This window comes from Pelobates fuscus, chromosome 4 (assembly GCF_036172605.1).
Source record: "Pelobates fuscus isolate aPelFus1 chromosome 4, aPelFus1.pri, whole genome shotgun sequence".
Classification (NCBI taxonomy): Eukaryota; Metazoa; Chordata; class Amphibia; order Anura; family Pelobatidae; genus Pelobates; species Pelobates fuscus.
In genome coordinates this window covers 40,739,991-40,755,442 of record NC_086320.1, presented here as the reverse complement: position 1 = coordinate 40,755,442, position 15,452 = coordinate 40,739,991, and the positions used below count along the sequence as shown (strand labels likewise).

The following is a 15,452-nucleotide window of genomic DNA, read 5'->3' as shown; positions in this document are numbered from 1 at the left end:
AAGCGGCTCACCGCACAAACAAGCCCTACCCCCCCCCCTCGGACCGGCGGGGGTGATCCCGGTCCACCCTGGGGTGGCGACCTCAAGACTGCGGAGAAAAGGAATACCGCCAACAAAAGCTACCAGAGACCTACCTAAAATGGCGGACACATGTGCCGACAATGCAAGCGACGCCTCGCACGATATCCTTGTGCGAATACAAGGCCACTTCGATGCATTCTGGAGGAAGCTGGAGGGTAAGCTGCTTCAAACTGCTTCACCAAGGCCTCCCACTCCTACAAAGCGCACATCACCCACCTACTCCTATCAAGCGAAGCGACATCCGCACAGCCGCCCAGCACCCACAACCACCCGAGCAGGACGCCGTTGCACACCTGCCGCCCGATCCCGCTACACTGCACAACGATCCGGCACGGAACGACCCCACGCTCCCAAACCACACCGTCAGACTAGCCACACACCGCAGCACCACTCACCGACACAGAGAAGACCCGGTGGACCAGGTCCGGTTCCAGGGCTATACTACTCGACGGCAGATAATGCGAAAGTGAGTGGACGACCTGGGAGCAGGGGGAGACAGACAGACATGCAGAAGAGCGCGACTCCAAGTTTCACCCACAAGTTCCCGAGCCTAGGAGTAGGCTAAAGCTGGACACTGTCCTCTAGATCCAGGACTTGAGACACACGGTTTGAATCTGGCCCCCAGTATATAACCATTATGCCCTATGTTTAGTTTAAATCTTGTTGGTTGTTTTATGCTCTGCCCTGATGCCTATCACATTGCTGCGATTACCCAGAGAGATGGCCTGTCAAATCCGTACTGAACCCACTATAAAGACCCTTGACCATCGCACTTAATGGGCTACCCTGGGCACCCTAAGCAGATCTCTGCAATTTGCCCACTATTATAAATGTATGGGACCCAAACAGTCCACATTTCCAGCGACCCCAACTAAAACTCTAGCAACAACTCTCGGAGCACACAGCCACCCCATACACCCTAGCTTGGTCTCACAACTGCCATACACCTGTCTAACTCTGTACCTCACCGTTTTAGACAAACGGAACAGGAGACACCTCTAGACAAACGACACTTAGACATGTTAATTCTACTTACTTAAATTACTTAAACCACTTAAAGAGAATCTTGTTTAGACTTAGCATGTATACACAATATGCACCCTAGCATAGCAATTTACTCCGCTCTAAGCATATACCCAGAGGTGCACTTAAACGACTGAACAGCGACACCCAGCATGATGTTACCTAAGCTTGCTTTCTACCATGTTCATACTCTACTACTACTTAATTATAAAATGTGTGCTAGCTATCTCATGTACCTCTTGTTCAACTGTCTATAATAAGTTGGAGGAATGCCTTTGGGGTACCTCACAACCGTCTGTTAAAAGCTTCTGCACTACAAAAATAAAGAATTAAAAAAAAAAAAAAAAAAAAAAGATAAAATTTGACTGTTTCCCACGCTTGAAAGTGTGTAACGATACTGAAAAATACAAGGGCAAAGAAATTACAATAAGACGAGAGGATAAAAGCTTTTGCAAAGGAATCTAAGCGGATGTGGGCGCTGAATGGAGATTGTTGTTTGGATACATTCCTACAAAAAAACCAATGTTAAATTAGTAGTTGGACTTAGAACCTTTTCTGTATTAATGTGGCTGAAAAAAATCTCAAGATGAAAATCTGAACTGTATGTACAACACAAAATAAAATCCGCATGACCTGACTTATTGTTTCATTGCACTCCGCTAAAGTTTAAGGTCAAAATACCCAAAATAAAAAGCTGAGCTTTCAATCTAGCTACACCGGCCTTAAATTGAAATTCTTCCTTTAGTAAATTTACTACCCTGCTGTGATGGGGCTGGAGTCGCATTAACAGAACATTGTAAAGAATAAAGTCATTATTTAAATTAAGGTTATGCGGATAAACAAATGCAGTTAAAGTATGGTCACATTTTCAGAATTCAAAATTATTAAGGAATACCTGAGAGGCAGAAACAATTCAATCACTGATACCAAACAAGATGGAGCCCACAAGCTAAATAAACTAAAATATTTTTCTCAGCAGTTCCCCTAGAGACAGACAGAGATAGTTCTCTTTTATTTGTAAATTGCATCCTCGTTACTAATCAGGGTGGTTTAGGTGTACCCCAATTAAAAGAATATTGGAAAGCATGCAACATAACGCCATATATGTAACTTTGTATCAGCTATAATTTATTATAATATATATATGCAATATATATTAGGTTTTTTCTCAAGCCTTCATTCATTAATCTGAAATGTGGAGAACTGAAAAGGGTAAAATAGATAACTGGAAAACTATTTTCATAATTCAGTTATATTGTCAATTCTAATTATGGATTTTTCAAATGAAAAAAAAGTATGCATACAAAACGTTTGTTTTGTTTTTAGTCTTTATCCTTATTGTACCCTAAATTTAAACTGTAAAACAATATCACTAATCACAGCCAGAATAAGTAATATTCTACCTACAATTATACATCAAGACTAGGTAGGTTTTGCTGTGGCGTATAACATTAGAAGGCTTATTGATATTGCTGATATGGTTTGCAAGAAAGATATACCCCTCCTGGCTCTGTCGCTAGATGCTGAAAAAGGCCTTTGACAGAGTCAGGTGGGATTCTCTTGGCATTGCTTTAGAAATGTTTGGATTACAAGGTAACAATTATAATGGCTTTATGTACATTCCCGTTGGCCAGAGTGATTGGGGCTGATTTTCCTCAGACTGGTTTCAGTTAAACAATCGAACCACACAGAGTTGTCCACTTTCCCCATTACTGTATCTGATGGCAGTTGAACCCTTAGCAGTAGCAATTAAGGCCAACAAACATATCAAAGGTCTGCAGGTTTTAGATGACAGCATCAAAATCAACATGTATGCAGACGCCGTGGACCCATTGACATCTTTGGATGAACTTATGGCTATTATTGAGGAGTTCTCGTTACATTCAGGATATAGATTACACTTAAATAAGTCTGCAGCCCTTCCATCTAACTTACATCGAAAGACAATAAAAAAAAAACTGACTGATAGGTTTAGTTTCGATTGTGCCGGGAACTCATTTAGTTTTCCAGGAGATTACAAATGATCCAACTAAAATAATCGATATTAGCTTTTTTCCATTACTAAAATATACAAGTAAAAAGCTAAATGAGTGGAAAAATAGGAAGGTCTCATGGAGGGGGAGAATTAATATAGTAAAATTATATAAGCTACCTAAGTGGATTTATCCCTTCCGCATGATACCTCTACCCTATCCAGACAGCTGGTTCACACTGGCACAGTCAATTTGCAATAAATGTATCTGGCTGAGGAAGCACCCATGTATCAGTATAAATCGTTGGGCATTAAAAATGAATCAGGGTGGTTAAGGTGTACCCCAATTAAAAGAATATTGTAAAGCATGCAACATAACGCCATATATGTAACTTTGTATCAGCTATAATTTATTATAATATATATATGTCTTAATTTCATTTGAAACTTTCATTTAGAATTTCTTAGGGAATAACAAGCAAGAAAAGAAAAAAATGCTATTTTAAATCATATCTCTGTTATTTCAATTTCCCGAGAAAAAAATTCTAAATATAGTTTCTGGCTTTGCTTTTCATGATGGTGTCGACACCTTCACCTAACTGACAGGTTGGAATGCAGAGAGCATGGTTATTGGTTATGGGGACTCTTGGGTAAATTATGGAACACTGTTTGAGAGTCTGTCTACATAGGGAACAGAAGAAGGGGATGGCATGAAGAGGAGTCTACTTCAGCAAGGACAGGACAGTGGATCCTAGGTGGCAGTCACATGTCCAGTGAGTGAAGTGCAATATGGCCACAATATTATTTTGACAATAGAGATGAAACAAAGGTAATGGGTGGCATGGAGCAATGTAGTCTATCATATAGCTTTAAAATAAATGAAGAAGGTCACAACGCCATATTTGCTTAGGAGAGACAGTGGGAACAGCAGCCTAGCAATCGTATAACTGGACATCCAGGTTGGCATGCTAATAGGGCCCATTAATACAAATATAATATTGTACAAGAAGTTAAATAAAAGAGGATTTGCCATGATAATAAGAAGCACTAAACAGTTTGTTGAAGTTCATAAAGAAATCTATAAACAACAAAGGTTTATTATTATGATCTGAAAGCTTAAAAACAAAGTATTGTTCATAGTCTACGTATATGCCCCAAACGAAAATTCAACTCGATTTCTTAATAAATTATGTGAATGGTTCAAAAACTTTGCTTAAGGCACTGTTATAATAATTGGAGACGATTTGAACAGCTTGGCAGCAAGTTAGATAAAATACAAAAGAAAAAAAATGCAGCAACCAATAAAACAAGTAATGATAGCAGTAAAGCCCAACGGACAAATACAAGTTTAATTTAATAGTGGAGAATTTAACCATATTTCCAAAGTGTCTATGATCTGATCTAGCAGAATGATCCTGATCTTGGACCCATCTCTCTCCTTCTTAGGTTATCCTCTAAAACAGGCATGGCTCATTGCAGGACTCTACGAACCATTGGTTTGTTTGTTGGCTGGTCATGAGTGTAAATACACCACCAATGCTGTTTTTACAATGTTGAGCTCCATCTGTGCACATCAACACAGACTCGCACCCAACACAGGCGATAGTATAATTACCTTTTTATGGCTAGCGAATGATTGACACAAATCATTATGAAATAAATGTTCACGAACCCCTCTTCGTGTCCTCCATGTTGCAAACATTCTCAATTAAAGGATCATTGTTAATCAATTGAATATAATCAGAGCTGGCTAAGAAAATAACATTGACTGGATGAAGGAACACACAGTGAGCTTTGGTAAAGAAATGTCTAATAATGGAACTGACAAAGTGAACCTAAGGTGCACTCTACAGAGGGAAAAAAAGCATAGGCATTTCATCAAATTAGCTGCAACAGAAAACAAGAAACAAGGTTAAGATCAACCCACGCTAAATATTGATTTAGCCAAACTGGAATCAGTAATAAATACAAGCACGAAATACACACAACAAATTAGAAAACTGCAAGCCAGCATATATAAAGCCATAGGAGATGTATTTAAGATTCATTTGTTGAAGCGATGTTACTGCTATTTGCTATTAGAAGACAACGTTCTAATAAGGGACAGACGAACAAACTAAAACACACACACAAAAAAAACCTCCCCTACGCCAGAAGAAAATACACAATGCATTAAAAAATATATATATATAATTCTACAACTATACTCTGGACTGCTATCAGAATTCTTGAGGCCCCTTACAAAACATTTTAGGTCCATCTAGGGTTTACCCTGCAGCTGTAAACATAGCAGTTTCAGAGAATGTGTTTACACTGAGGCTTAATCCAGCCTCTAGTGGATGTCTCACTGGCAGCCGCTAGAGGCGCTTCCGCACTTCTCACTGTGAAAATCACAGTGAGAAGACGCTGACGTCTATAGGAAAGCATTGAGAAATGCTTTCCTATGGACTAATTGAATGCGCACGCGCGGCTCTTGCCGCGTATGCACATTCAGCGCTGACGTCGGAAGAGGGAGGAGATTTCTCCAGCGCCAGGCTCCCTCGGCGCTGGGGAAATCTCCTCCCTCTTCCGAGGTAAGTGTTTAACCCCTTAACCCCTCTTGAGCCCGGTGGGTGGGGGGGACCCAAAGATCCTATAGTGACAGGAAAACAAGTTTGTTTTCCTGGCACTATAGTCGGCCTTTAAGCAAGTGCAGGCCTTCTAACCATCCCGATTTCAGTGGGACAGCCCCGATTTTCGGAGTTGTGTTCTGCTGTCTTGAAGCCAGAGAACTGACAGCAACAGGCATAGTGTGAGCACATCATTAGACACTTTTATTTAGATCTCATATTTAAAGTTGAAGGGATTTAAAGGGCTATGTGCCGCGCTCACTTTGGGTATGAACAATTTACATATATTTTAAAACGGAACGGTCACTCTCCACCCAGCTGAAAAATGTAGTATTTCATAAAGATAAAATCTTTATGAAATACTTATTTTGACTGTTAAAATTTCACTAAAATTCTAACCCAGTCAAGAGATATACAGAGACAAAGTACGGACTACTTTGTCTCGGTATTTCCTGTCCACCTGACTTTCTAAGACCAGTGAAGGCTGCAGGGAAATTGGCTTTGTCTATGGAGGATCCAGCAGTCTTGTGCGATCCTCCATGCTGCACTCTCACACATTCGCAAGAGTACAGCAGTGATTTGGGCACCTGGCGCTGAAGTGCCAGGAACTGAAGAGGAGCAGACTGAACAAGATGGCGGCATCCGCGAGGACCTGGTTCGGGGTAAGTAAATCTCACCCTTACCTGCCCCCCTGGCCACTGCTCCCCCAGTGGCAATGTAACCATTAAGGACTGTTGCTAATTCGACATAGTCCCCAGATGGTGACAGTGCCACTTTAAGATAATTGTAATTTGTTTACATCATCCTAAAAAAGTCATACTTTTGTATAATGAAAAATTCATTTAAAATGAAGTAATAAATATTATGTATTATAAAATCTGTATCACAGATGGACCTAATTCAATATGTTCTGTTAAGTATATTTTTAAAACATACAGCTGACATGAAGTGTAATGTGTTTTGTCAACTATTCCATAACTAGCATTCATTTTCAAGGGCAACGGGCGTTTCAAGGTTACTATATAAACTATCCTATTTCAGAAGCAATTAAAATCTGTCCAGCTTTTAAAGATAAACTTTTTTTTCTTGACATTTCCAGTAACATTAATCTTTGGGGCGTACAGGCGCTGCCATTGTGGTTGATATACGAGGTCATTAATACAGTCTAAACTGTCAATAAATAACATATTTAATTCAGTGCAATCATTGAAATGCTGTACGTCACAGCAACTAGTTGCACAGAGTTTAAATCTATATTCACACATGCCAGCCATGAATCCTACCTCCTAGAGTGTCCACCTTAGAGACCTAAATCCTATTCAAATAACATCTCTTAAAGTAACTACATAAATTACATATTAACTGCATTAGGAGAAGTAATCAATTAAATTGAAGCCATCCCAACATATTCACTTTAAAATGAATATGTCATTTTTTTGGGTTTTAAGATTCTGTCCAAATATTGACAAAAGACATCTCACAACTTACTGCATGTATCTTGAACGCCAGCTGACCTTAGCCATCAATTAAGTTACGCAGCATGGGTAGGCAGTTAAGAAGCTTCTAATATTGCAACCATACATATCACTTCTGTGTTTTTATTTAGTACATTCTACAGCACAAGAATAAGTTAAGAAGGGCATTTATTTTAAGAATAAACAAAACTTACAGCCAGATTTAGAGAGAGAAGGAGGCTACAGTCAGTATAAATCCGTAACTGAAATGAACAGACACATTAAATTACATAACAAAATGACTACCAAACGAGTTTTCTACACTTCCATCTAGATATTGATTTTGATTGAAGTACTCTATAGTTGTTCTACAGAATGTTAATGGATCTTATTGGAACACACTTGAGCTTCTACTTTCTACTTCATTTCCCTCTAATTGAAGGGTATGGGAAACGTAAAAGAGTTGGGGGAACAATTTTAACAGCTGGTGTTCAAGAAGATGAAAAAGTGATGTAGATATATATCCAGGAGACTGAACTATTAAAGGACCACCAGAGTCACTTAGACAGCGTTATCTCAATGCAGTGGCCCTGCAATGTAAAACATATATTTTATAGAAACTGCACTATATATTAGAGGGCTATATACTTCTCTAGTGGAAATCTTCCTGACAGCCACTAGAAGATCTTCCACCTCCAGAACAGAGTAAAGCTCTGCCCTGGAATCGCACGCAGTGTATAGCAGCAGTTGTTTGGTGGTTTGTAGAGTTTTGACATGCATGCGTTAGCCAACCAATGAAGAACATTGGATTGGACGATATTGCTCATGCCATCAGCCTGGATGCTGACATTGACAGAGGTGGAGCTGAGGCTACAGTGAAGGAGTATTGGTGCTGGAAACAAGGTGAGTTATCTTTATTTAACTAAGCTTTTACCTTTTTAGGGGCAAAACTAACGCGTGAACCAGAGCAGACGCCATTCCTGACTGCTCCTCAACTGACTCCAAATTATTACCCAATATCACTTGACTTGACAACCATTCAGCCATATAAACCTGGGCATTGACACCTGGGCAACAGGTTGCATTGATAGATGCCTTTTTTGGACGAACCGAGGCACACAAAACAAAGTGCAAAACTAGGGCCTACTCCGCCCCGACACAATGAAGCCTGGAGACACTCCTCGACAGCTTCTTAGAGGTACACAGCCCAAGCAAAGCAATATCCTACCTGCCCACACACAGCCTTGTACTTCCAACATGGGAAGCTGATCACAAAAGCCCGACAGCTATGCTCCAGAGACCAACCGCACCGAAAACTCACCCTGCAGAGGCCCAACAGACCAAAGCAACGCCAGTTCCTGTGATGGAGGAGGCTGATCGGGAAACCCTGCTCACACCGACCCAGAGTACCCTATGAGTCTGCACCAAACTGACAGCTCAGCTGTCATGTTATGTATTTTTCCTAAGTCAGATCAATTTCCAGACCCTGAGAAGGCAGACCAAAGGGCTAGCTGGGAACAGGGACATGTGTGAGTGGGGGGGGAGTGTAATACGTTTAAAGAAAGTAGGTTCTGTAGGTAAGGGGAGGCCTATGTTAAGGGGAGTGGCCATATATATATATAGAGGGAGACATTTTCTGTTACCCTCAGCCATCTTAATTATCCGGCTTGGGAACAGCTTCCCACCCACCCTCCCTTTGTTATGCTCTGTGATGGAGTTTTGTGTTGTGCTAATTGTGTTTTCTTGTCAAAGAAGGCGGATGAAGGTCCATGCCAGTCAGGGTTGGACCAGCGGTCCAGTGGAAATGGTTCAGGGCTGATCCCTCCCCTAGCCTTGCAATTAAGTTATGATGAAGGACATGCCCACTGAGCCAAAGCCAGTGGTTAACATGGATGATATGGTTAAGTCATGGTGAAGGATGTGCCCACTGAGCAAAAGCCAGTGGTTAGCATGGATGGTATTCGAAGGCCAGTTGGAAGGCCAATTGTGGTGTATGGACGAGGGGCGAGGCAAGCGCTCAGGTTATGTTAAATGGTTGGCATGGATCTGGTAATGGAAGTTGTGGTCAATAAATGTCATGTTAATGTGTTATGTTAATAATGGTATTGTTTTAAATAAAGCTGTAGCCTGTTTGTCACCATTTCCGTCTTGCGTCGTTATTCTGCGTAAGTTGTTATAAGTAAAAGGGGTTTCTTCCTACACTATCCCAACTACCTTCACACAAGTGTCAAAGAAAGTACACACCCTTCTCATTGACACATGAAATGGAGCTGACTTAAGCTGCTTTAAGTCTAAAATTTAGATGAGAAAACACTATAAGGAAACACAATTTACTTTGACGAAAGGACCAGTTTACAGTTGTAATATCGAAACATTGCATTCCATTTATTTGAAAGAAGTTCAATGTACAAATACCAGATTTCTCTAAGTCATATTTAAACACTACAAAATAAAAATGAAAGTGTGTAACAACTGATTTATGCTTATTTTTTTCCTCTTTTCTCGTATTTGCATACTGCTGTGACATGATTTTCTTCCCTTCTTTTCTGCCTCGTTCTCCAATATTACAATTGATTGCCTTTTTCCTGTTTTATACAATCTTGGAACATTTCAATAAAATATTATGATAACAAAAAATTAACAGAAAGAGTGAAAATCAGAATACTGTAATTCCAAACTTTAAAATGAATAAACATTTTATAAATCTGATTCGTCATAACATTTTTTTTTTCTTTATATTTAATTTCCTACTAATGTGCATCTGCCAGATAAAACATATCAATGAAACCATTGTAGCAAAAAAAAAATCAGTCCAGGCATTATAAATTGACTGCACTATAAATTGTAACTGAACTTATCCGGCTAAGGTAATGGATTTATTTTTTTTATTTTCAAATTATAATAAATCTAGGTTTAGGCTTCAGACATTAACACGTGTCATTTTTTACTGCTATCTTTTGCTGCTTATTACGATAATGTCCTTAATAAATAAAATTATATTTGACCATATTCCCTTTATAACTATCAAGCCATAAATTCTAGCATTAGACTCTCTCTGATTTCCCTTTGCAGAATTACAGATTTCGTAGATTGCTCCTTACTACTTATTACTGACGCTCTCATTACTCAATAATGGCATCCCTTACCTGTTCACCACTAGAACTTTAATGGTATCACTATTCCCAAATCTCCTTTGTTATTATCTCGAAACTCCCCCTGAAAATTCACAAGGTGTACAATCCGCAAATATACACAAATAACAACCTTTCAAAAACATATACACCCACATCCTGCACCGTACACTGAGAATCCATCATACATATAGTTATCCCCGCCGGTTTGGGTTTTCGCTCTGAGGTTTTTTATTCTCCTCCTTTATTTTTCTTTTTATATTGTACTTTATCCCGACAATGGGAACACGAGTCACAGTAAAAATCTGAATGCCAGTGGTGCGGCAATTGCTCACCCAGCAAGACGTTCAAAGTGTTTGTTTATTTTATTGAATGAAGCTAGCTCAAAAGTTGGCTTGTGTTGATTGACAAATAAATAAATAACACGTAACTAATAATTCAAAAACTGCAATATTTAAGATCAGGATTTCCATTATGTACGGACAAAGACATTTCCTTTCTTTCACTTTTTTCATTATTTTTTTTATTTTATTTTTTAAACCAACCTTTTATTAACAATAAACACAATAGCTGTTTAGATAAACAGCTCAAACCGTTCTGACTTCGAAACCATTCACGATTTTACAAGCCTTTTATTGTAGCCGGTAAGACGCACACACTTTATAAAAGGTTTTCTGTTCACACACGCTTTCACAAACTTGTCTGAATGTATAACAGAGTCAGATTTAATCCAACGGCATTCAATGCACCAAATAGCGCCTCATATTGTTACCCTTTTTGGTATTTAAATATTAGCATGCCCTTATATAACTGGGTTTGAGAACAAATTAAGTGAGCTGTAATACTCATTTCTGCTTGGTATGTGTGAAAGGATCAGGATGCATGGTTCACAACAATGGAACCCAACCAGATCCTACCTCTTTACTCTTCCTTATTACGTAGTAACAGTACGTACCTGTGGACTTTGCATCATTTCAGCATCTATTCTGATGCTGCCATACGGGTCCCTTTTATCCAGAACTACTTGTATATTTTAATTATGATGCCGGTCCCATAGCATCACTCCAACACTGAAGCACACAACGTCCCCCAGAACATGCTTCCCCAACATTTAATGTCATAGATTAACAATCCAACTATTTCTGATCAGGTTAAAAAATCCTAATGTGAGACCCTTTTCAGGCCTTTATCGATTTTTCTCTGATGTCCTGTTAATAGAGACCGGTTAAGATAAGACACTAAAAAGTGCACAGCAAGAGTGACGATAACTGTACTTGTTGTGGCAGTGTTAGGATATTTATGTCCATAAGAGAACACTGCAAGTTTTACCATAATTTGTGTGCATGTTTTATTTAGTCCAGCACAAACACTAAACATGCATGTCCGGATTCCCAATATGAATAAACACATTCGCTAATTCAAGCCCAGTTCTGTTGTAAGTGCTTCTACTGAATTCACTGAAAACCTTCCTGGCAGCATTATGCATAATATTGCAATATTCGCCCTGTCTCTCGCTGTCTGCTTCCTTCGGGAATCTGATACTGAACAAGCATTAAACTGCTACAGGTTTTAGCTGCAGCCTCTGTCTTTAAACCTGGACAACTTTCACAATGCATATTCAGCCAAGTCTGTTATCTCACCATAAGCTTTAATATGGATTAAAGTTATCCATGTGCCTGCAGTAACCCTTTAAATATAGCTTATCTTTTTTAACATATCCTTCGGACTTTGGAAAAAGAGTTTTATCATTCTATCCCCTGCTGACTGTGGGTTTTTCCATACTGCAATACTGAAGTTTTCAGCATAATAATCTTTCCATTAACTAGCAATGGAATAGGTTGCTATTGTGAAACATGACTGCTACCCATGGTGTCTACAGAATTATACAGAGACAGATTAATTGATAATTAGGGGGTACTTTACCTGTTATATCGTGTTCTTTAAAAGACTCATTGTAGAGTTGATATTGGTTCGGACAATGCTTCCTCAACCACTTGCAGACATCATGCTGTGTCCAAAAAGCTACCGGTTTGGTCCCTTTGACAATATTGGGCTGCAGAAGGAAGACAAGAACAAAAAGCAATTCTATAAATAGAGATACGTAGAGCCATATCCACCCTCCTCACGACACGTTACTTACTGGACACATAACCAAAGTGTACTACACAGAAATGAGCTTGAAGTGATTAGTTCAAATTAAATTCCTGTTAAAGACTGTAATGAAAATCTCGGTTTATATATTTAAAGCTACATAGCGCTTTTTAATGATGTACAACTCCAGAATGACATTACACATACCTGTAACCAATCACAACACACTATAGGGTATATACCTTCCTGCTTGTTCCTATTTCCTTGCCCTGTTGTGGTCTCTGAATCCCCGAAAGTGTGTTATTGATTATACTCACCCAGTTTTTACTTTGGCTTGTCTGACTATCCTTACTCTCTGTAATTCTGACCTTGGCTTGTTTCTTGTTTCCGTCTACCTCTGTAATCCTTGACCTCTGCCTATTTACAATTATTCTGTGTCTGCTTGCAGACGTTCTGACTTATGTTCTTGGTGCTTTGTGCATGGCCGAGCCAGCTGTGGAGTAAGACACATGTGATAAAAGCTTCTCTTCATTACAGAGCTGTAGCATGTTTAATACAGTAACTCTGCCTGAATTGTTCACACCACTAGGCTCCACTGTTTGTGTAGAGCATTATGACCCACAAAAAGTCAACAAAAAAAGCTAAATCCGACCATCTGCACTGCAGGTTGAGGTCCTTTCACCACGGATTCACCACCAAGATTGGTCCAGTTCCATATTCTCATGGGGATTCCAGAGGAGGTAATACAAGTCGAGCGGCAGAACTTTGTGGCTCAACGATTTCAAACAATCTTTCACACTGCAGACCCAAAGGATCTCTTGTAGGACAGAACCCACTGGCTGCCAAAGCCTAAAATGTTACCATCTGATATACCTAGAGACACAAATAATGTGTTCATTTTCACACAATTAAAGAACAAATTACGAGAGCCTCTCGGAAAGCTCCCTGCTTAATTCTGTGATGCGGAGCTTTTCATCGACCTTTCTCCAAAACAATGGCTAAACGACGAGATTTCCAGCAGATCTAAGCTCTTTATTCTGCAGGGATTCTATTTATAAGCAAGGATTTCCCCCAGAAGGTGCTAGTTAATAGGAATGGAACTATTAATGCTACAGAGATCCCAATGGCATATAGTGTCTTAAGTGAAAATTACTCTGCCATGATGCCTGGGAATCAGGCCAGTACATACATATACCCAATGGTTCCTCATATGTTCTTAAGCAATACCACATATAAGGCTCGTGACAAACTAACCAGATAGGCTTTATTCTATGATTTACAAAGTTCTCATTAAACTTATGTTATTTTTTTATGATGCCTATCCCAATCCAACGAATACCCTACCCCACAAACCTTTCTGTACACTGGCCTATAAGCTGCATTGTAACATGACTAAATGTAACTTGAGCTGTGGCAACTTAAACTCACTTTCTATTATGATTTACAATGTTAATAATGCTGCTTTACTTTCAATACTCTAATGTACATACCTTACTTTAGGCATGTGCATGTATACCTCCAGGGCTATGCTATATAACTGCGTCCTGTAGATGTTGGCACCCCAACTCACTTCTTCACAGATTTTTCTTGCCCACCCCCATGGGTATCAGGACTATCCTGTCCATTATTAGCTTGGAACAGTACGCTCTCTGGAGCCTGAGTGATCTTGACTTCCTATATATGTTAGACCTGATTATTCTAGAATATCAGGCAAGTTTTTCATAGTTTACCTTGCTGAGTTATTGTTTTATATTCTTCTTTTATTTTTGGCAAGCCATAGGGATCGAATTCAGGCTGCTGTAATGATCAATAATTTGTTATTGCATATGTGTCATGACAGATCACACCTCCATTGCCTCCTTTGGCACTAAGCCCTATACAATAATATAAAAAAATGTGGAGGATCCCTCTTCATCCACGCCTAGACAAGAAACATTCAAATTTACTTAAAGGGACACTATAGTCACCTGAACAAAATACAGTGTTTACATTGAAAGCTAGGAACACCTCCAGTTGCAGTCACTCACAGTGAACCAGGGGGACTTCGGAGTTTATGGAGGGATAATATGCCTCCATTCACTCAGATATGCTGTGCACAGCATCCTGTGATTCAGTATCTCCTCCCTCTGCATGCAGACACTGAACTTTCCTCATAGAGATTCATTGATTCAATGCATCTCTATGAGGAGATGCTGATTGGCCAGGGCTGTGTTTGAATCATGCTGGCTCTGCCCCTGATCTGCCTCTTTGTCAGTCTCAGCCAATCCTATGGGGAAGCACTGTGACTGGATCAGGCTACCACATGTCAGCAGGCAGCTTGTTTTTCGGAGTCTAACAGCATGCAGATTTACAGCTTCAGGCTTGAATACAGTAAGATTTTTACTATATTTATGGAGGCATGAGGGGCCCAACCCAGGGGGGGCTAGATGGTGGTGTTAACACTATAGGGTCAGGAGTACATGTTTGTGTTCATGACCCTATAGTGATCCTTTAATCATAAACAGCAAACATAATATACACACATTATGCTGCTCATTTAATTTCCTTTAAACACCGAGGGTTTAAATTCACCCAACAAAAGACAAAAGGCACTAAGCGAAGTATATCTAGCTGGTGCATGAGTGGCTTTCTTCCAGGAAACCCATTTCCAATGGGGACATCGCCCAAAATTAAATTCCCCTTATTTCCCAACTGATTATCATGCCTGTTGTGGGAGGAAGGAGCGGGATACCTTGATATTAATAAGTGGTGATGTAGTCTTCACATTGGTCTCAAAAATGAGATGTAGAAGGAAGATACTTAATACTACAGTGTTACTTAAACAACCTTCCATATACCGTAGTAAATATATATGGACCTCACAATGCCCAGATGCAATTTTGGGGTGCAGCATTTAATTTTAGAGTCCAAATTAGATGTGTCCTTATCCGATGTTATAGCACCAGATACCCTCACTAAACACAATGTTACACTTGCTTTTTTGTTATTATTATGCTTACTTTTTTGTGTGTATTATATTTTAAGCACAGCTTACCTTATATGGTTTTTTATCACTATTAGTAGTAGATAGTGGGTCTCCTACAGAATAAGC

At 39.5% G+C, this 15,452-nt stretch overlaps 1 protein-coding gene across 2 annotated transcripts in view; it reads right to left on the bottom strand.

Moving 5' to 3' along the window:
* SAMD12 (sterile alpha motif domain containing 12) overlaps positions 1 to 15,452 on the bottom strand; it is a 362,311-nt gene that overhangs the window by 152,971 nt on the left and 193,888 nt on the right. For both annotated transcript variants that reach the window (XR_010090690.1, XM_063450273.1), the window contains exon 3: positions 12,194 to 12,323. Coding sequence is in view for 1 of the 2 variants with exons in the window: in XM_063450273.1 (XP_063306343.1) it covers positions 12,194 to 12,323 (130 nt within the window). In the remaining variant the exon portion in view is untranslated. The remainder of the gene's footprint in view (positions 1 to 12,193; positions 12,324 to 15,452) is intronic.